This window comes from Peromyscus californicus, unplaced genomic scaffold (assembly GCF_007827085.1).
Source record: "Peromyscus californicus insignis strain IS unplaced genomic scaffold, ASM782708v3 Scaffold_10__1_contigs__length_136768540, whole genome shotgun sequence".
Lineage (NCBI taxonomy): Eukaryota > Metazoa > Chordata > Mammalia > Rodentia > Cricetidae > Peromyscus > Peromyscus californicus.
In genome coordinates, this window is record NW_026294391.1 from 36,677,753 (window position 1) to 36,701,042 (window position 23,290).

General features: G+C 36.0%; 1 protein-coding gene across 1 annotated transcript; it reads left to right on the plus strand.

Annotated features, from left to right (window-relative positions):
• The first annotated feature begins 7,347 nt into the window (after positions 1-7,347).
• LOC128116452 (odorant-binding protein-like) lies at positions 7,348-13,235 on the plus strand. Its single transcript, XM_052747713.1, has 6 exons — positions 7,348-7,404; positions 7,855-7,994; positions 8,881-8,951; positions 10,426-10,536; positions 11,218-11,319; positions 13,180-13,235. The coding sequence occupies exons 1-6, from the start codon at positions 7,348-7,350 to the stop codon at positions 13,233-13,235; spliced, it is 537 nt and encodes a 178-aa protein (XP_052603673.1).
• Positions 13,236-23,290: the final 10,055 nt, after the last annotated feature.

Sequence of the window (23,290 nt, forward strand, 5' to 3'; positions counted from 1 at the left end):
CATTTAGTTTGTGTATATGCTTTTACTCCAGCAAGGACACAGGGGATGTCCATGGAGTATTCCTTTCATGGAGAAGAGTAAGAAGTAGGATGAAGGAAATGTTAAAATAAATCTGTACTGATTTAACTTCAATCTGAATAAAAGAGACAATTTGCCTAGGACTGTGGGAGAAGTCAAAGCCTTGCTTGAGGTTGGAGACTCTCAGGGGATCTGTCACTCAAATGAAATGAGAGTTTATTTACTTTCTTGACTTGTCATGGTTGATTCGTCTTGTTATTGTTTAAACCTTATTTTTGTCAAACAGAATTCATACCTCTTTTATAATGTAACAGTGCCCAAAATGTAGATATAAATTTGGGAATAGTAAAATGCTCTGCTTCAATGGAAATCTAAAGAGTGTGTTGTCAGTGGATATTCTATGAAGAAGGATTTTCCTAAGTATGAGCTCAACAAATCTTACTCTTTACAACAGGAGCTGTTTTGTTGTTGTTGTAGGCTACTTTTTTTTCTTTCTGGTAAATTAAAGATCTATAAAAAGAGGTATTTTTCCAAAGTAGGGTAGAGTTATGTCCAGCCATGTCATAGACCTGAATAGTTAAGAAGAAATCTGGAGAAGCTTTAGTGGAAATGACAGCATTAGAGTTTAAGAATCTCAATAGTGGAGAGGAGAAATTTTTTTAGGGAAAATATCAATGAGTTAGTTACATTAAATCTATCCTCTTATGACAGTTCTAAGCCTTGCTATCAAGTTAAGAAATACATCTGCAAAGTTGTTGAGGAAAAGAACAGAGTGTTTCTTCCTTTTACTTTGAAAAGGTCAACAACCATTAAAATACATCCATCAGTTATTAATCCAATGGTGATTTGGCATTTGAATCCCTTATTATTACTCTCTGATAGATGGAAATCAGCCTGTCAAAGACCATCAGAGACAAACTACAAAAAAGTGTGCTACATAGTTAAATATTGAAATTAATCACCCTTGCACTAATAATTCTAGAATTTTGAGACACGTAAACATCAGCTTTCACAAACCTTAGGATGTGTTTCTTTAGCAGGATGGGGGGATTTCATGTATTCTATGTGAGTCATGTGCCATTTCTATGATTTGAAAGTATAGAATATCTCAGTGTTTCCTACTTTATTCAGGATTCTAAAAATTTCTCTTATTTTTTAAAATAGGTGGTTTGTCATACATATACCCAGTAACATGTATTGATTAATTAAAATGGTTCATTGACAATTTCACACCTGAACACACAGGCACACACACACACAGACATGCAAACAGACATCAAAACAGACACAGACACAGAGAAGCACAGCGCACACACACACACACACACACACACACACACACACACACACACACACACACACACACACACACACACACACATGCACACACTCAAAGAATATTTCTTTTCTGTTTACTCTGATCTCACACTTTTCAGATCTCTATGCCAAGATAATAAAAGCTTCCCCAACCAACAGGTCCCTTTTACAGATCTGCATTTAATTTTATTATTTTAAAAATTTATTAATGTCTGACTCTGTAAATTTATCCTACCATTGTGACTATGTATAGCTTTGGAAAACAGTAGGACCACAGGGGCCTCACCATTGGGTACAATGGTGAATGTAATATCTCCCTACAGAAAAATCTTTCAGTGTCCCATGGCTCAGAATGGAAGGGTAAAATCACATAACTGAGCTCCTCGTCTAGAACTCCCCACTTGTGGACAAAGTGTAGTACAGGTTCAGAGTAGGCAGAGACAAGAAGAAAGTATAGAGCAGTACATTGTTTTCAGTGTAGGATGTGTGAACCTACAAACAAAACATGCAAAATAGAGGGAATAACTTCATGTGTATAAAGTTGCATTTTCCATGAAAGCTAGTACCCCAGGTTTTCACCTTCTAGCCAAAACCTTAGTGGAAGGTCTGTCATCAGAGTGAGAGAAGGCTCTGAGAATGCAACATGTCCTTAGATGAAGACCTCATGTGTAAATATCCTGGGTGCTTTTACTCTGTGAGGATGTAATTCATAGTTACTACTCTTGGCTGAATCCTGAATACAACATCAAAATAAGCCTTTAAGGCTTGTCACTCATAAGATTAATATAAATAAAAATCAGGGAATGTGAAAGAAATGGATTTCAGACTGTTCAAAATAAACAGCGAATCATATTTATAACAGATGTCAATTTAAAATGGTGAAATATGTTCATTTCTTTGTTTCTAAGATATATTATAATCACATCATTTGCTCCTTACCTTTCCTCCTTCTCAATTAACCTATATTCCCTTCTTGTCTTTGTCATTATTGAGGACTTCTTTTAAAATTGATTGTTGTCACATTAAAAATTGTGAAAATTTGATGAACTAATATGACTGTTTTGTGAGTATAGACAGAAACAAGGGAATTGGAATGAATGAATTTGATTAGTGTTCCAATAAAACTTTCCAGAAAGCCAAATCCTTAACTAAGTTTGTGCGTATGCTTATACTCAAGCAAAGACACAGGGAATTTCTGGGCACATTAATGCCAGAAGAAGATTAAGATGACGGAAGAAGGAAATATTTAAAAACTATCCTGATTTAACCTCAACCTGAACAGATGAAGCAAATTGCCTAGGATTCAACATGAAGCCAAAACCACAGGAAACTGTTGAGGTTGGGGACTCTGAGGAGACTTGTCACTCAACTGAAAATAAAGAATATTTACTTTTCAGACTTCCATGGTTAATTCAACTTTGTACTCTTCAGTACGATTTTAAAAGACAATGGGGCAAAATGTAGATATTAATTTGGAAATTTAAAACTACACTTTATAATGGAAAATGGAAAGGAGACAGAATTTTGATAAGCAGAAGAGTAAATATTAATAATCGTAAACACATTTTTGGAAGGGAATGAATGTCTGCAATCAAAAATTTCAGAGTCGTTTTCCCCAATACACTAGAGCTAAGTCCAGGTGAACCCTGGATCTATGTATTTGAGAAGGAAAGCTTAAGAAACTAAGAACTAATCATGTTAAAGTCTAAGACTTGGATGGACATTGGACATAGGAATTTAATGAATGAACATTTTATTCTAGGATTTTCAAAGAGGTGGAGAGGAGAGGTAAACTTCATTAACCTTTAGATATTAGGCACTATGAGATATTCCACTGGAGTAGTAAGTAGAGAATGGATATGCCTTTACTCCAGCAAGGACAGTGGGAATGTCCAGGCATGTTCCTGCCATACAAAAGAGGAAAGGTGACAGAAGGAGAAAATAATAAAATAAATCTCTTCTGATTTCACATCAACCTGAATGGATGATGATGATTGAATTTGATGATACAGGAATCCTAATCCAAAGGCACTGCTTGAGGTTGGGCACTCTGAGATTATGTGTCACTCAACTGATAATTAAAGAGTATTGATTTTCTGAATCATCATGGTTGATTCATTTTTGGTGATGTTTATGCCATTGTGTGCACTGAACAGAAAGCACATCTCTTTGGTTTTGTAGCAGGGTCCAAATATAGTTATTAATTTGGGAATAGTAAAAATCTGTTTTATTAAGTATGTCAAGGAGCATATGCTGGTGAATATTCTTTGCTGAAGGATTTTGATAAACATTTGAGTAAATAAAATCACTCCTTACAACATATTTATTGTTCAGGAAAAAATGAATATGTGTAATCAGAAACTCCTGAGTTAATTTCCATGGCACATAGATCTACAGCCAAGAAAATGCAAGATCCCTACATTTAAGAGACAAAGCTGGAAAAGATCTAGGGGAACTAATCACGTGAAGCTTTAAAATATTGGATATAGGCTAGAGGAAAATTGTTTTAGGAAAATCATCATTGAATTTCTGGATTGTCCTATGAAGGAGAGAGACAGAGACAGAGACAGAGAGAGAGAGAGACAGAGACAGACAGAGACAGACAGAGACAGAGATAGACAGAGACAGAGACAGTCATAGAGAGACAGAGAGACACAAAGAGAGACAGAGAGAGACAGTTAGAGAGACAGAGACAGAGAGACACAGAGAGGCAGAGACAGAGAGAGAGAGAGGGACAGAGGTGAACTTTATCAAAATTTAGATATTTGGGATTTTGAGGTACACCAAAGAAATAGTTGATAGAAAGTTCATATATTGAGAAGATAATTGAATACATAATTTCTAACAGCACATGTATTCAGAATGCATAACAAAATCCCAAATATTAATAAAAGAGAACACAGCTGATATAAATGAGTAGTGATTTGAACAGAGGACTATAGAAAATAGTGAAGGAGCAATCATGTAACAAGTCAGTTTATTCCCTCTGAAAATATAAAATAAAACTCCCATTGGAACCATAGCAAATGTATTACAGTGCATCTGTGCCCAAGGGCTGAGTGTTGGCCAAATGGTGGAGGCAATTAAGTCAGAAAGGAGCCTGCCTCTCTTCCTATTGGTCCTGAGCATCAAGCCAAGAAATACAGCAGCTGAGTTCTTGAGAAACAGAAGTCAGTGAATCATTAACTTGGTTTGAAAAGGTCAATAAACAGAGAAGCACATCATCAGTCTTTAATTGGATTATAAAGTGGATTCTCCACTCATTGTTACTGACTGGTAACAGAAAACAAAAGCACATGAAGAAAGAATGAGAACTAGTGTCCCTTCCACAGTTATTTTCATATTTGTAGAATTTGGAGACCACACACAGTCCACGAGTGTCACTAAACAGAAGATTGGGTCTTGGGACAGAGTGGAGGGATTTCATGAAAGATAGAATATTTGCGGCTTAGGGGCCCAGGTCAGTGAACCTGAATGCACAGAATGTCTCAATATTTCACATTTCATTCCGTACTCCACAATATTTCTCTTTCATTTTTTTCAAAAAGGTGATTTGCCATGATTATCTCAAGTAACATGCTTTTTCAAAACTTGTTTGTTGACAATTTCCCACATAAATAAAATTTTCTGATAATTCTCTCTGATGTCATTTCAATCTTGTCAAGTCCTCCCTTCCAAACAAGTCCATTTCACAGTATCATTTATTTTAATTTTATTTGTGGCTCTATGAGTTTGAGTTTAATCAGGGCTATATATGTGCCCTTCATTTTGGAACTAACGCTTGGGCCCTAATGTTTTCACAAGTAGAAAGAATAGGGCTGACCAAGGTTCCTCCTAGCTCCAACCCATCAGTGGCCCCTAGGTTAGAAACGAAGTGTACAATTCCATGAGTGAAGTCCTCTTCCATATTCTTCAGAAGCCAGGAAATGGCTACTTTATGTCCAGTATAAGCAAACATGCTGGGTGTGAATGAATATCCAGAAAACCCGACAAATTTAAAACAAAACATATAAGAAAAGAGAAAGTCCAGTCAAAATGAGTCCAGGACCTGAAGAGAGTCAATTGAAAACAAAACACACACACACACACACTCATGTACACACACACACACACACACACACACACACACACACACACACACAACCACACACACACACACAACCGCGCAGAGCAAAAGAGTGAGAGAGAGAGAGAGTGAGAGAGAGAGAGAGAGAGAGAGAGAGAGACAGAAAGAGAGAGAGAGACACAGAGAGAGAGAGAGAGACAGAGAGAGAGAGAAAGGGAGAGAGAGAGAGAGAAAGGGGAGAGAGAGAGAGAGAGATTGTACAATTGTGTTGCCCAGAGACATCTTTTGTTCGGATTTACATATTTGTATAGCAACTCTGGAAAGCAGTGTGGAGAATTCTTAGTTTTCTGAAGGTAAATTTGTACCGTGTGACTCAGTTATATAGCTCCTTGAAATATTCCTAGATGACTTGATAGTCTATTTCATAGATACTTTCTTATCCATATTCATTGCTACTCAATTCACAACATAAATGTTCTACAGCTGTCTAATGGATAATGAAATAGTGGTACTTATACACTACGTGATAATATTCCAAGGTAAAGGAAAACGAATTCATGACATTTGCAGGTAAATGGCATGCACTACAAAAGATCCTTGTGGTTGAAGTAACCCAGATCTAAAAAGACAAATGTGGCATGTTAGGTCTCTTCTGTTATTCCTAGCTTCAAATCTTCAGATAAAAGTTAGGACTCAAATGTGACCAATCAAACTCATATGCATATAACAACATTTAGTTAAAAAAGAGTCCACAAAATTGACATAGATGAAGGAGGTACATATTGGAGAGTTTAGAGGGAAGAAAGGGGAGTGCAGAATGATGTTATTATGGTATAATCTCAAAAACTGAAAGAAATAGAGATAATAGCACCATATAATCTAAAGAAAGTGTCATATTACACACTAATGCTTCGTAATGGTGTAGTCAGAAACCATGGGTTGTCAAATAAATTAACTGATAAATGATAACTGTAGGTTATTCGATGTGTTAGAGAGGGAAGCCCCAGAGGATAAACAAGAACTGCAGAGTCCTGATAGTCTTCTTGGTGGTTCCTAGAAATGGATGACAAGATCCTGTGGCTAAGCACAACACAGACCTTTTGATGTGTAAAGAAGTCAACTGGGTGGGGAGGGTCGTCGCTTTAGGAAATGTAAAGCATTATTTTCAACTTGAATGTAGAGTCCCTTTGCACAATTATATAATTTCTCTGAGGACATTATAGGCTGTTTCACTTGATTTTCTTTCTTTTAATCAATACTTGTCTTTACTACCACTGGACATCTAGCAACATTTTTCCTATTATTCACACAGTTAAGCTTTGATGATAGCTCTTGTAGCTCTGTACCATGGTAGTTGAATTTAATGTAGTGGAAGGTTATAGAAGTCAATGTATGGAAAGACTTAAAAGTAGCACAAGACATATCACCATCCTTATAGGAAATCCTCCAAATGTTTTAAAATCTTATATTCTAAAGAGTGTGGTTACTCTGGCTCATATATCCCAGGCCACAGTTTATATTCAGTTAACTGCAAGTATTATGCTTAGATTCAGAATGAATTTTAAATGCATGTCATATTGGTTAAATGAATCATATAGGTCATATGTGTTGTGACCTTTATCCACTAGTAGAGTTCTGGAGGCAAAGCCATTTCTTAATGCTCTCACAGGGATAGTTTGTTGTCTCTGACAGGATGCTCAATTACACATCCCAACATAACCTGACCTTAAGGCTAATCTTACTACTTTAGGGATATGAGATCATAAACCATTCAGCATGGTCAAAGAGGAAATACCGGACAGATGTAGGTTGTTGTGGTGCAGAATCATTGGTTGATTTCATGAAACTCCCTCTAACTAATCATATAAAAATCTTTGTCAGTTCAGTTCCTTCACATCCACTAACCTCCTTTGAGCTTCTGCAGAAGACCAAAGACAGGTGCCACCATGGTAAAGTTTCTGCTGCTGGCTTTGGCATTTGGACTGGCTCATGCTCAAGCTAAGGTAAAATCATATGGTCTGTGCAAACGTCTGAGGTTCCTCAACAGCGTATTTCTGTAGATGTGATGTGTCATTCAGTTAGTCCATGCAAGTCTGTATTAATGAAATAAGCTTTCTGAACTTCGCTCAGGTATGCTTTCCAAATCATATTTCTCTAGGATGGAACAAATGAAATAAGCAAAAATGGGTTGAATTTGCAGAGCGTAAGAGGCCAAAACATGAGCAATTCCACAAGTCTCAAGTCCAAAATGCTGTTAATCAAGTCATCATACTACCCTGTGTTATTCTACAGCTGTAGATACATAATCTTGAACTAATAAACAAAACATTATTGATTGATAGTTTTAGATTGTTTACATATTTCCAAGGACTGGGATCAGAGATGCGAACACCAACTCATATTTTAATGACCTGTTTTATTTTTCTCCTTTATTTGCCTTTTACTTTTTTCAGATTGCAGGAAAATGGATGACAGTTGCCATCGCTGCTGACAATGTTGACAAGGTAGAACTGGAAGGAGCTCTGAGATTCTATGTTCGTGATATTACTTGTGACAAGGAATGTAGTAAAATGGGAGTCACATTTTATGTCAAGTAACCAAATGGTCAGCCTTGTAAACTGAGCAGACTATTTGTTTCTCAACCTTTATGTTGTTAAATTCATAGGGGAATGTTCTGTTTTTGGTCATGAAATCACATCTTTAGCAATATGATTATATTATTCCATGATGGGGTATCTCTGGACACCACACAGAGATTAGATACTGTCTCCAATTCCATGAGTGTTTCCTTACAAATTCTTATGGTTGGAGGCTTGTGGTTGAATTTTATTCTCTAATATTAGATGTATGATACTCTAAGGTTCTCATTTCTAGTGAGTTAAAAGGTATGTGTTAGCATTTGTGTCAAGCCATTTATATTATCTAATCCAAACAATGATGTCAGAGAAAAGTCCTCCACAATCAGGTCTGATAAATCTAACTTATGAATCCCTTTCTCTGAAGCTTTAGGTTCAAAGACTCTCGCTCTGGCATTTGGATGACTATGTTTAATGAAAGACTACATAACACCATTAGGACTTAAATGCTTAGAACCATTTCTCTCTTGTAGCCACAATTGTATGTTTCAGGTTACAAATAAAACCACTTAAACACATGCATATATACTTGTGTCGATATTATCTCTGGACTAGAACAAGAGAATTAGCGTAATGAAAGTCATACTCAGTGAATAGTAAAGTGTTGATAAGGAAGCCCTCAGAGCCTATAGTTCACTTGGCAAAATGTGCACAAAAAACCAGTCATCTGTATGATTACAAACAGAATGATCTTTTCTAAACAAGAAAAAGGAATAGTGAGGTAAGTCCTAGCTCTATACACTGTTCATAGACTGTCTTAAGTTCATTATAACATTTGAAGATCTATAATAGGAATTTAAAAGTTATGAAGAGTAAACAATGGATTCTCTGTTTGATTTTTAGTGCAAATGGCCAATGCTCAAAGACCAAAGTCACTGGGTATAAGCAAGCAGATGGCACCTACAAAACCCAATGTAAGTACAGGATCTAGGAGTTTCCTTTATGAACAAAAGCAATGTGAGTGTGCACATTCATGCTAATACTTCAGCCACACATAGGGACATGAATCTAGAGCAATTTTAGCTACTCAGAAAGTTATCAATCCTTCCAATGAACTGAGATATGCTACAAAGTCAGAGTACATCGTAGGTCATCTGAAATTTACATGGAGAAAAACACTGCTACTTAAAAATGTGAATAATTCTAACAAGATGTCTTCAAATATTTTTCCTGCATGAAAGTTTATTTCTAGTTGATATTCAGTGTTTTTTTATTTCATACAATGTCTCAGTTTTTTATCAGACAGACGTACCACTCACTAATAGGCCTCAATGGCCTCAAACATCTTCTCAAACTTCATGCCTTAGGCTCTCAAGTACTTATATTGCAAAAATTATGTGTCATCTTGATTTATGGAAAATTTAAATTAACAGTGCTATTTCAATGTTTCCTTTTCTCATATTTTGGAGCGATCACAACATTTATATTATTGGATGATAAACTTCAATTTTAAATAGCAATTGGGGGGAAATCTATTTAAGAATTTCAGACTGACTATTTCAATTTTGTAAGCATTGCTAAAGTAATATCAATACCATTCCACTGAATTATAAACCATTTGACTTTTGATTTCATTTTAAGTGAACAGAGGATACATTCTTTTGGCAAGTCTAATTTTTCCTAATTTAGCATGGATATTAAAAGTATTCGTGTAATAGAAAGTGATCAGATCCTAACTCCTTTTATTTTCCCATGAACAACCACTTTTATCATTTAATAAATGTCAATAAGTGGAAATACCATACACACACACACACACACACACACACACACACACACACACACACACACACACAGAGAGAGAGAGAGAGAGAGAGAGAGAGAGAGAGAGAGAAGACAGACAGACACTTAAACACATAAACAGACAGACAGACAGACAAAACGTGAATGTCTGGTATACACAAAATGTTCATCTTTACATCTTTTCTATTAGTAAACTTACAAGATGATAACTTGTGCATATTACTAATTAGTACCATCTATTTTTGCACATGTACACATTTGCCCAACAAGTATCATGGTATAACACCATAGTTTCATACTTTCAGAGAACTGAAAAATGGGCTTTGGGATCTGGTTGAAAGAGAAAGGAATAACCAAGAGACTGGTCATAGAAGTCTTGACACTAGGAATTCAGAGAAAAGAGAAACTGTCTGTACTTATTATTCACTATGAGGTTTGAAGAGCGGAAATGATTGGTCACTGTATTATGGTGGGATATGCAAAATGAATGACTACAAGAATAGCTTTGCACACAAGTGTCATATGATAGTGAATCAGAGATGATTGCTAGAGTCAGGGTCAATATTAATGTTTAGCAAATAGGTGACATCAAATAAAGTAATAAAAATTACTGACACTGAGTTTTTAAATATTTCCATTTTACAGTTGAAGGTGACAACACATTTGAACTTGTGTATTTAACACCAAAGTATTCAGTCTTTAAGAGTATGAATGTGGATAGAGCCAGCAGAGTAACAAACTTGATTTTTGTTATTGGTAAGAATGGTAGGGGAATCTCTGAAATTGTAGCAAAAGAATCACTCTACAAAAGAGGATTAAGTCAGAATCACTCACAAATACAGTATCATGGGATTTACAAATTCCTGTCCACTAAATGATAATCCTATTGTTGTGTGGACCAACTTTTACATTATATTGTAATTCAAGTAGCATGTTCATTGACGACTTGGGACAATTGGAATGGCTATTGGAAGAGTTTATCTTCATGTATCCTCACCGGAAAGAATGGAACAAATACTGTTTTCCCAAAGATCAGACCATTTTGAGTGTCATTTGATCAAGAGTATATGAAATTAAAACATGAACTCTCGAGTGTAGACTTGGGAGAAATGTGAAGATTCCATTGAGAGGCATTCATGATTCTCCAGTTTTATGTTTTTAAAAGTGGAAAGGATTGAGATGCGTGATTTCTCTAGAGAAGAGTTTTTATTTTTGATGTATCATGAAACACTGGAAAGTGATGTCATACCACCATTTAGACTTCATTAAATGGAACATGGGGAAATTATTATTGATTGTATTGATCCACCCAGTAAGAATGAATTTGGAGTAGTTGAGATTTTCTGTTGCATACCATGTTGGGACACTAAGGAAGCAATATAAACTCTGCAGAATTCTATTCCACATGTCTCTGACATTATTATTCATAAAATGTAGGAAAAGGTGAGCCTTTGACTGAAGAAGAACATAGAAAATTTATGGAATATGTTGAGAAACAGAACATTCCACCAGAAAACATTCGAGATGTTCTGGCTACAGGTAACCTCAATGAATTTTTTTTGGCTATGGCATATATACATACATATATGTTGATATATATTCATAAATATATATATATATATATATATATATATATATATATATATATATATACACACACACATATACTCAGTTAGACCCCTGATTCAGATTATACCTAGTCACAAGCTGTCTTTCAGTTGTTATTTCAAGCAATAATCATTGGGGAGCTATTCTTATATTCTTACGATAACATTTCTGTCTCTCCTTACACCATTCACTTTGTTTTACAGATACTTGTCAGGAGTAAAGACCTTCTGTAGGTGAGTAGAAACAGGAGCCATGCTTATTCATCTTGATATTTGAATGTATTTGTGCTTATTACATAAATAATTAGAAATAAGTCTGTGACAAATGAAAATAATGAACACAAAATTAGACAAAATCAGGACAGATTATTATCTGCCTTTTGAAGCTGAACATCTTAGTGACAAAAGTAAAGGATAGAATATTTTTATTAATATGAAGGAATTTTATCTTATTCAGAATTTCTAATACATTCATATTGTGTAATATTACATCAAGAAAATGTGTCTTGTCATTTGAAAAATCTTAGTTTACTTAGGATTGTGGAATATTACTTGCCACAGATATGGTACAAGCATGTTGAACTTTCCTATGTATTGTTTGAATCATCTCAATCTCAAATTATATGTGAGGCCACAGAATGTCATTATTTCCTGTAGACAGTGCTCCTATGGAATCCAAAGTATAAAATACTTGTGGTTTCTAGGAAAGGAACTGTTTGTGTATAATCCCTCCCTACACTCTATATTGTTATATTTAATTTTGTGTTCATGCACTCACACAGATGAAATCTTTCCTGTCCTTTCAACGATGTTTTCATTTTTACTTTCATGTTTTCACAGAGGACAACTGGATGACAATTATGCATCACATCCTCTTGACCAGGGAATCAGTATCACATATAAATCACCATTTCTTTCTGAATGAATTGTCCCCTCTCCTGTGAAGTCAGCATACCACATACCAAATTCCTGACTTACCTCTCCTTTCCTTTTTCATGATGTATGAGCTGTTCTTACTTTTCTGAATGATTAAATAAAGTGTTTCAAGAAGCAATAAAGACTGTGTGAAAATGATCTCATTCAAAAAGCACATACATATCCACTATGCTAATTAAAATAATCAGTCTGGTATAACAAATGATATCTGTATTTTTTTCATTTTTCTTTATTATGGAATTTTCTACTCTCTCTACATACCACCCATAGATCACTACTCCACCCTCCTCCCACCCCACAACCGTCCCTCCCAGGCCACTCCACATCCCCACATCCCCCAAGTCAAGGTCTCCCATGGGGAGTCAGCACAGCCAGGCACACTGAGTCAAGGCAGGTCCAAGCCCCTCCCCACTACAACAATACTGTGCAAGGCATCACAAACAGGTACTGGGCTCCCAAAGCCTGCCCTTGAACCAGGGACGGATCCCGATCCCCTTGCCCGGGTGCCCCACAAACTGAGCCAAACAACTGTCTTCTGTATCCAGAAGGCGTAGTCCAGTCCCATGGGGGCTCCCCAGTCACTAGTCTACAGTTCATGGGCTTCCACTAGTGTGGCCTGTCATCTCTGCACGTCTTCCCACCATGATCTCGAAGTGCCCTGCCTGTAGAATCCCTCCTCTCTCTCACTGATTGGATTCCTGGAGCGCAGCCTGGCACCTGGTCATGGATCTCTGCAAAATAATATCTGTATTACTGAAAACTATTGTAATACTTGGAAATATCACAATTACTGGAGCCATGGACAAGAACACTGCAGAAGTGAATTTTATGTTGTGCTTCATGTTTACTCTTTCAGCTTTAAATTGTGATTTGTGGTTGAATGGTCCTAACACACTTAGAGGTTTCACATAACAAACTCTTTGGGTCTGCCTCCAAGTTCCACATTATTTAAAAGAGAGGATGAAATCTGTTTTCAAAAGTACATCTGAGGAGATTATCTTTTGTTAAATGACTTCAGTAAGCAAATGAATCTGGATATGCTTTACTAGGGTACACATGAGACATTCACATTTCAAGAATAAATTCATGAGAAGTATATTCCATAGATACCAAGCCCTACAAATATGTGTGTATATATTACAATTTTCTGTTTGTGTTAAAATGATTCCTTAGAATGTAATTAGCTATCAAAATAGAAAAGGCAGATGCAATTTTTTAAAGGGCTTGGAACAAGGAAAAGAAAAGATTTTAGACAGTGTTGCTACATCCAGTCTCCTGAAGTGCAAAGATATAACAGATGCAAAGTACATTCCATATTTGTAAACAAAAGATATGAATAAGGAACAATGACATTTTTTGTTGGAAAAAACCACAGTTATTTAATCCATCTCTGTGTGGCAAGTTAAGCAATGTTACTCTAGAAAAATACTCAATTATTTTTTTTAATTTTGTATATTCAATGTCCACTTATATCATTTTCCCAATCACTCACTAACTAATAACTACTATTTCTATGTTCCCAAAGTCTTCTTCCAATTTCCAACTTCTTCATGAATATACATATTTACTTGAATGTGTGTGTGTGTGTGTGTGTGTGTGTGTGTGTGTGTGTGTGTGTGTGTGTGTGTTGAGAGGGAGAGAGAGATTTACCCAGAAATTTATAGCCCAATTGTGTCCTGTTAATGTTTCTAATATGTATTCATGTTCAGTGCTGGTCCCTTGGTCTTCAATTACTTATACATGGTCATTTTAAAGGTAAATGGAATATGACTACTTCTTTTACTATCAAAAGTTGCTATCTAAGCTGCTGGGTCTTCAAATGGCATGGAAGTTCTAAAACACACCATTCACATAGTGACCTCATGGGTAAAGTATGCCCATTCATAGAGGTAACTCAAAGGTAATTAGTTGAACTTATGTCCTGAGTTATAGAAGGTAAATCATGCTTGGTTTCATGAACATATCCAACTACCAATATTCTTTTTATCAACCAGTATAATTTCTAAGTGTATTCTGAATGGTAATTTCTAAATCAAGAATATTAGAGAGATGATTTAAATACCAGTCTTAGTTGGTAGTACTTTTATGGTGGCCAGGGATAATCTTCATGCATCAAATTGCAAATTTTTTTTGTAGATGAGTTCTCATAACAACCTGAAGCCTCCCAAAGGTGCCAGTTTTGCAAGTTAACAATGCCCATGGAACCTCCTTTCTCTGCCTTGCCAACAAAATGAACTTCAAGAAAACAAATGACTCTATTTCAAAATATGGATTACAGAACTAAAAAGGATTTCTTTCAGAAAGTGAAACACAAATGGTTGAGAAAAATTTAAATGTGTTCAACATCTTTAGCCATCAGGGAAACAATCTAAAACTACTTAGAGATTTTGTCTTACTGGAGTCAGAATAACCAAGATCACTAATAGAAATGATATCCCAAGCTGATGACGATACAGAGTAAGGACTGCACTTGTTCCTTATTGGTGGAAGTGAAAACTGGTTCAGTTGCTTTTAAAATCAATGGGGAGGATCATAAAAAAGACACCAGTCTTACCACAAGTCCTTCAAAGAAGAACTACAACCAAACTTTCCTAACATTTTATTTGAAACAGAATATGAAAGGATCACTCCCAAATATGTTATATAGTGCCAGTTAATTTAATACCCATTAAAGAACATACACACAAACACATACACAAAGCCAGAGAGAGAGAGACATAGAGAGGGAGAGACAGACAGAGAGAGGGAGAAAGAGAGTTAGAGAGTTAGAGAGTTGAGAGAGAGAGAGAGAGAGAGAGAGAGAGAGAGAGAGAGAGAGAGAGAGAGAGAGAGAGAGATGCCCACCAGCACAGAGTAACATCTGGTGATCATAGCTGCTAAAATCCTTAATAAAATACTTAAAAAAATGAATACATGTCCATATCAAGGGGATCATCCACAATGATAAAAGTGTCTTTATTCCAGAGGTTCAGGCTTGGTTTAACATACAGAATTCAATAAATATAATAAATCATAAAATGTAATCAAGTCAACAAAGTACTGGATTAATTCAACAGATGATGAAAAAGCCTTAGACAGCATATCTCATGCTTTATGAATAAAAATCCCAGAGAGAGTAGTAATGGAGGGAACATACTTCAAAATATTAAAAGCTATGTCTGACAAACATACTACCAATACCATCCATTATGTAGAAACACTGCAAGGAAACCCACTAAAATCTTGAAGAAGACAGGGCGCTCACTATCCTCACTTCTTTACAATGTTGTGTTAGAGGTATTATTACACTGAGCAATACAGGAAGTGAAGGAAATTAAAGGCACATCTATGAAAAGATGAACTAACATTATCCCCAATTTCAGATGACATGTTATTATACTTAAGACATAGCCAAATTGTACCAGAACACATGTAGTAGAATCAACAATTTAACAATATGACATGGAAAGAATCAGTTTACAATCATCAACAGCCTTTGTGTATCCCAACAATAAGGCCACCTTAGGAAGATATCATGGACAGAATCCCATTTGAAATAGCATCTTTCTTTAAAAGAAAATATCTTGGATTAAACATAACCAAGAAGAAGAAAGTAAACTTCCAATCTCAGGAGAAAGGGTTTGAGAAAATTCCTACATAAGGAAAAAGGTGTTTAATAATCATAGAATGGTAGAATTTATATTGGAGAAATGATCATCCAGTAAAAATCAATTCACAGATACAAAGAAATGCCAAAAAAGGAAATGAAAAACATAACATTCTTCACACAAATAGGAAAGAATATACATCCTAATTTTCATATGGAACCAGAAATGACTCTAGATTTTATGACAAATCCTGAGATAAAAGATGAAAACAGGAGGTATTATCATTGCTGTCTTTAAGAAATCTTATAGAGCTAGAAGGTTAAAAAACCTAGCTAACTACCCAGGACCAATGTTGTGGTGTACAGTATAAATAACTGCCACTTTACTGAACCAGCATAGCCCTTAAGAGCAACAACGAAAACAACAATGATACACACAAAAACATCACAATTTTGTGCTTATACCCATGGAAAAGTGTATTCTTCACCTCTCTTAAAGCAAGCTTCTGTTTTCAACACACTGAATGATTACAGAAAACCACAACCAATCAGAAGGCAGAGATGTGGAGCCTAGTTCCCATGGATATATTTAAAAACATACAGGGAACACTGTGTAAGAGGAGCCAAAAAGATAGAAGGAGCCAGAAGGTCAGGGAGTTGGGTATGAGATTCTTTATCCTAGAATATCAGAAGCTATACCTACAAGGTGTCACCTATATGACTGCCTCAATAGCAGCAGAATAAGGATGACAACAACAATAGGCATGCTAGAGTAGACTGGGGAAACATCATGGGGCCTCAGTCCTAGAGATAAAACTCACAAGCAACTGATGAAAGCCATGATTCAGAGATACAATCTTTCTGTTGAGGAGCATAGTAATTGGTTATTCAATCCCAAATGGTAGGCTTGTAAACACGTAAGTAACATTATGCAGACTGAACAGGTTGTAGTTTCCTATGCGGAAAAATCATAGGAATAAACACACATATATATTTATGTGAGAACAATACCAGAAAAAAGAATTTATGAATTTGGAAGTGAGCACAAAGGGCATATGGGATTGTTTAGATGGGAAAAAAAGGAAGGGGAAGTGAAGCAAGTCTATGATAATCTCAAAACCTTGTCAGAAAGAAACTTGCACTCTGATACGGGCACAAAAAGAGTCTTAAAGAGCAATATAATCAAGTAGAAGACCCAAATACAAGGACTCATTACTACGGCCATGTGGACCTTAGCAAAAGTCAAAACACCTACCCTGGAGAAAAGAGTGTCTTCAAGGAATGCCCCTGAGGAAACTGGGTGTCTACTTGCAGTACATCAAAATTGGTTCCAATCTATTACTTTTCACAAAATTAAATACAAGTGAATCAAAGTCCTCAATGTGACTCCTGAAACACTGGAAACCCTAGAAAACAACATAGAGAGTATCTTTCAAGGTACAAGTGTATGACAGGATTTTTCCAAACAGGATTCCATTTGTCAAGAATTAGATTCCAAGAATTGAAAACTGTGACCTCATAAACCTAAAAATCTTCCATATTGCCATGGAAATAATGAATGGTGTAAATATATATCGATAGAATTGGAAATATTAATGGCCATCAATATATCTGACACATGTATGACTGGAATGGGAGGTAGGGCAGGGAATGGGAAGACGAGAGGTAGAGGTAGAGGGAGATTAGTTTAGGATGTCAACCTAAGGAAAAAAAAAACAATCTCGGTTTTCTATAATGGGTATTTTCATTCACTGAACTTGTAATTCATAGTTATTGTTGTTAGTTTGAATCCTACACACTCAATAAAAATAAGCTTTAAAGTTTCCTTGCTGTTAAGATTAGTATAAAATATAATACAAACTGAGAGAATTTGAAATAAATGGAACCACTTTGGTTTTTTATATTTCAAATAAACAGAGGCAGTGATATAATACAGCCCTTAATTTAATCTAAAAGCTGTGGCTATTTGGTGAACTACTATCAGTATTTTGTGATACATAGACATAAGAGAAAAATCCATGACTAGAGAAGTATTTCAGTGTTCCAAAAAATACCATGCAGAAATGAAATTTTATTCCTTTATGTATTTTTATTTGTTCATTTTTTTACAACCTGACCGCTGTCTCCCCTCCTTCCTCCTGCATTTAGTTTGTGTATATGCTTTTACTCCAGCAAGGACACAGGGGATGTCCATGGAGTATTCCTTTCATGGAGAAGAGTAAGAAGTAGGATGAAGGAAATGTTAAAATAAATCTGTACTGATTTAACTTCAATCTGAATAAAAGAGACAATTTGCCTTGGATTGTGGGAGAAGCCAAAGCCTTGCTTGAGGTTGGAGACTCTCAGGGGATCTGTCACTCAAATGAAATGAAAGTTTATTTACTTTCTTGACTTGTCATGGTTGATTCGTCTTGTTATTGTTTAAACCTTATTTTTGTCAAACAGAATTCATATCTCTTTTATAATGTAACAGTGCCCAAAATGTAGATATAAATTTGGGAATAGTAAAATGCTCTGCTTCAATGGAAATCTGAAGAGTGTGTTGTCAGTGGATATTCTATGAAGAAGGATTTTCCTAAGTATGAGCTCAAGAAATGTTATTCTTTACAATGAGAGCTGTTTTGTTGTTGTTGTAGGCTACTTTTTTTTCTTTTTGGTAAATTAAAGATCTATAAGAAGAGGTATTTTCCAAAGTACAGTAGAGTTATATACAGCCATGTCATAGACCTGAATAGTTAAGAAGAAATCTGGAGAAGCTTTAGTGAAAATGATCACATTAGAGTTTAAGAATATCAACAGTGGAGAGAAGAACATTTTTTTAGGGCAAGTATCAGTGAGTTAGTGCATCTTATGACAGTGCTAAGCCTTACTATCAAGCTAAGAAATACATCTGCACAGTTGTTGAGGGCACAAAGTGAGGGCTTCTTCCTTTTACTTTGAAAAGGTCAACAACCATAAAAATACATCCATCAGTTATTAATTCAATGGTGATTTTGCATTTGAATCTCTGATTATTACTCACTGATAGATGGAAATCAACCTTTCAAATGCCACCAGAGACAAAATACAGAAAACTGTGCTACATGGCTAAATATTGAAATTAATCACCCTTGCACAAATAATTCTAGAATGTGAGACACATAAACATCAGGTTTCACAAACCTTAGGATGTGTTTCTTGAGCAGCAAAAAGGGATTTCATGGATTCTATGTGAGTCATGTGCCATTTCCATGAATTTGAAATTGCAAAATATCTGTGTTTCCTACTTTGTTCAAGACTCCATAATTATTTTCTTATTTGTAAAATAAGTAGTTTGTCATATATAAGCCCAATAACATGCATTGATCAAAAAAAATTGTTCTTTGACAGTTTCACACACAAACACAGAAACATACACATACACAAACACACACACAAACCACATACACACACATATATAAATATATATGGTATTCTTATCATGTTTACTCTTATCTCACATTTCCCAGATCTTCATGTGAGCTTATCAAACCTTTCTCAAGAAACAGGTCCCTTTTCAAAATTCACATTATTTTTGCCGTTTTAAAATTTTTTTGGGGGGGTGTGTGACTCATAAAGTTTAACCTATCAATGTAATGACAGATAGCTTTTGAAATTAGATTTGGACTAGAAGCTTCACTAATAGGTACAATAGTGTAGGCAATGTCTCTATATACATAAAAATATTCTTTCAATGGCCCATAGTTGAGAATGGAAGGGAAAAAATCACAGGAGTAATTTCCTCATCCATAAATCCCAACATATTGGCGAAATCTAATATAGACCCAGGTCAGGAACATGTCAGTTGTGAATAACAGCCAAAATTTACAAGTTGGACTTTAGAAAATGAAAAAAATATGGGTATAAGTTGGTATATCTAGAGAAAGCATAAACAGGGTGAAGTGCAAACACACATAATAGGAGAGAGTTTCACCAGCTCTGTATCTGACAGAGGATTAATATCCAAAATACATAAAGAACTTAAAAAAACATAATAAGAAGAAAAACAAATAACCCTTTTGCAAAGTTGAGTACAGGACCTGAACAAAAATGAAAAAATAAATGGCTCAGAAATATCTAAAAATATCCCTTGTCCCTATCAATTAGGTAAATGCAAATTTGAATAACTTTGAGATTTCATCTTACACCAACCAGAATGGCAAAGATCAACAGAATAAAAGACAATAATTGCTAAAAAACATTGGAGAAAAGAAGATCCTCTGTCAGTGTTGTTGGGTTTGAAAACTGATGTAGGTTCTATGGAAATCAGTGTGGAGGGTTCTCAAAAGGATAAAATTAAATCTATCATGCAACCTAGCTATACTACTTCCCGATATATGCCCAAAGGACTCAACATCTTACTCCACAGATACTAGGTAATCTATATTCATTGCTGCACTCTTCACAATATCTAGGAAATGGAACTATCTAAATGTTCTACAATTGATGAATAGATAATGAATTGTGGTAATATGCTCTATGGAATACTATTCAGCTGTAAATACAAAAAGAAACCATGAACTTTGTAGGTAAAATTGATGAAACAAGAAAATACTATAAAGAGTGAGGTAACCCTGACATAGAAAAATATCAGATTTTCTTTTTCATCTGAGGACTCTAGTTCCAAGTCTTCAGTTATAAGTAGTCTTCTCCCTTCATTAGTGAAACTTCTCTTTGTCACAAAGGAAGAACAGTATGGAAAGGAAAAACTAATCAAAATACAGAGTTGTGAAGCCCAGTCCCAAGGGATACATTTATAATATAACTGCTGCACATAAGGCTCAGAAATTATTGAGGAAGAAGAGGCAGAAAAGTTTTTATATCATCCAGACCATGAAGTCTCAGCAATATGACTGCCTAACGGGAGATCAATAAGGACATCAGTTGTAAACATACTAACTTAGAGTGGAGAAAGATCAACCCTACCCAGAGAACTGGGGAACTGTCGAATGCTGAGAGCAGGAGAAACAGTCTTCTCTGGGCAGAAGAACAACTGGTTATGCAATACCAAAAGGTCGTCACTGAAAACATACATATGAGTAACATTACACTGACTGAGCAGGTTGTATTTAGGATCAGATATGTAATACATGTATAAATATGAATTCAATAACAATTAATGAAAATAGACAACATGAATTGGAGTAAGAGCAAGGAAGAGTGATTATGCAAAAAGGTTTAGAAGGATTTAAGGGAAAAAGGAAATTGAATTATAATTTCAAAAATATAAAAAACACTGATAATGAAAAATGGAATCAAATTTTAAAAATATATCTTTAATGGCAGTCCTTTAAGGCTGATAGTCATGTAATTAGAAACCATAGGTTATTAAGAAATATCATAGTGTCAAGTGTAGATAATTCCATCTGAGTTGGAATGAGAAAGCTCAGAGTTTGAACAAATATTACAGGGTTCTCCCATGCTTTTTGGTTGTCCCAACAACTAGATGGCAAGACTGTATTGGTGAAGATGACAAACACTTTGTTTGTGATGTGGAAAGATTTCAAGCTGCAACTGGTCAGTGTGGGTCCTTCCTGCAAGAATTTTAGTAAGTCAATCTTCAGTTTGAATACGGAGTCTGTTTTAATAATTACACAGCTCCATTTGCTGTCAAGAAACTAGACATCAAAATACCTAACAATCCAATTAAAAAATGGGCTATAGAGCTAAACAGAGAATTGTCAACAGAAGAAGCTCAAATGACTGAAAGACATTTAAGGAATTGTTCAACATCCTTAGTCATCAGGGAAATGCAAATCAAAACATCTCTGAGATACCATCTTACACCTGTCAGAATGGCTAAGATTGAAAACACTGAAGACAGCTTATGTTGGAGAGGATGTGGAACAAGGGGAACACTCCTCCATTTTTGGTGGGAATGCAAACTTGTACAGTCACTCTGGAAATCAGTATGGCACTTTCCAGAAAACTGGGAATCAATCTCCCTCAAGATCCAGCATATACCCAAGGAATGCTCAGTCATACCACAAGGACACATGCTCAACTATGTTCATAGCTGCATTATTTGTAATAACCAGAACATGGAGACATCCTAGATGCCCTTCAACTGAAGAATGGATAAACAAAATGTGGTACATATACACAATGTTATACTACTCAGCAGAGAAAAACAATGACATCATGAGGTTTGCAGGCAAATGGATGGAACTAGAAAATATCGCCCTGAGTGAGGTAACCCAGACTCAGAAAGACAAATATAGTATGTACTCGCTCATAAGTGGATGCTAGATGTAAAGCAAAGGACAACCCGACTGCAACTAACAGCTCCAGGGAGGCTAGCTAGTAAAGAGGACCCTAGGAAAGACACAGGGATTGCTCAGCAAAAGAGAAATGGATCAGATCTACATGAGAAAACTCGAGGTGTGGGGTAATGGAGGGCAAGGGTCAGGGGAAAGAGAGCTTAGGGGAGTGGGAGGTCCTAGCTGGATCAGGAACACAGTGAGAGAACAAGGAAAAAGATACCATGATAAATGAAGACACCATGGAAATAGAAAGAAGCAGAGTGCTAGAGAGATCCCCAGGAATGAACAAAGAGGACTTCACTATAGACTACTGGCAGTGGTCAAGAGGGTGCCTGAGCTGACCTACTCTGGTGATCGAATGGCTGAACACCCTAACTGTCATGATAGAACTCTCATCCAGTGACTGATGGAGGCAACTGCAGAGATCCACAGCCAAGGCCCATGTGGAGCTCCAGGAGTCCAATCAACAAGAGAGAGGAGGGATGATATGAACAGGAGATATCAAGACCATGATTGATGGAAGTACAGAGACAATTGGCCAGGCTGGTGGAAACACATGAGCTGTGAACCAATGGCTGGGGAGCCCCCATGGAACTGGACTAGGCCCTCTGGATGAGTGAGACAGTTGTTAACTTGAACTGTTTGGGAAGGCCCCAGGCAGTGGGACCAGGACCTATCCTGAGTGCTCAGGCCAGCTTTTTGGAGCCCTGTGCCTATGCTGAGACACTTTGCTCAGCCTTGTTACAGGGAGGAGGGGATTGGACCTGCCTAGGCTGAATGTGCCACGCTCTGCTGACTCCCCAGGGGAGACATTGCCTTGGGGGAGGTGGGGATTTGGGGTGGCTTGGGAGAGAAACTGGTTGTTTTCTGTGTATCACTTTCTCATGTGCCACTATTTACCTCCGTAAAAAGAACAGCTGTGGGGGTCTTTCCACAGCCCATTAGTAGTGTGTTTTACATCTTTGGACACACATATAGCTGTGGATGGCCAGGAAGATGGTTTCTGCTTAAGCTATATAATTCTGATAATACTTTTTGAATATTTTTTATATATTATTTTTATATTATTTTATAAAAATAAATATATATTTATAATATTT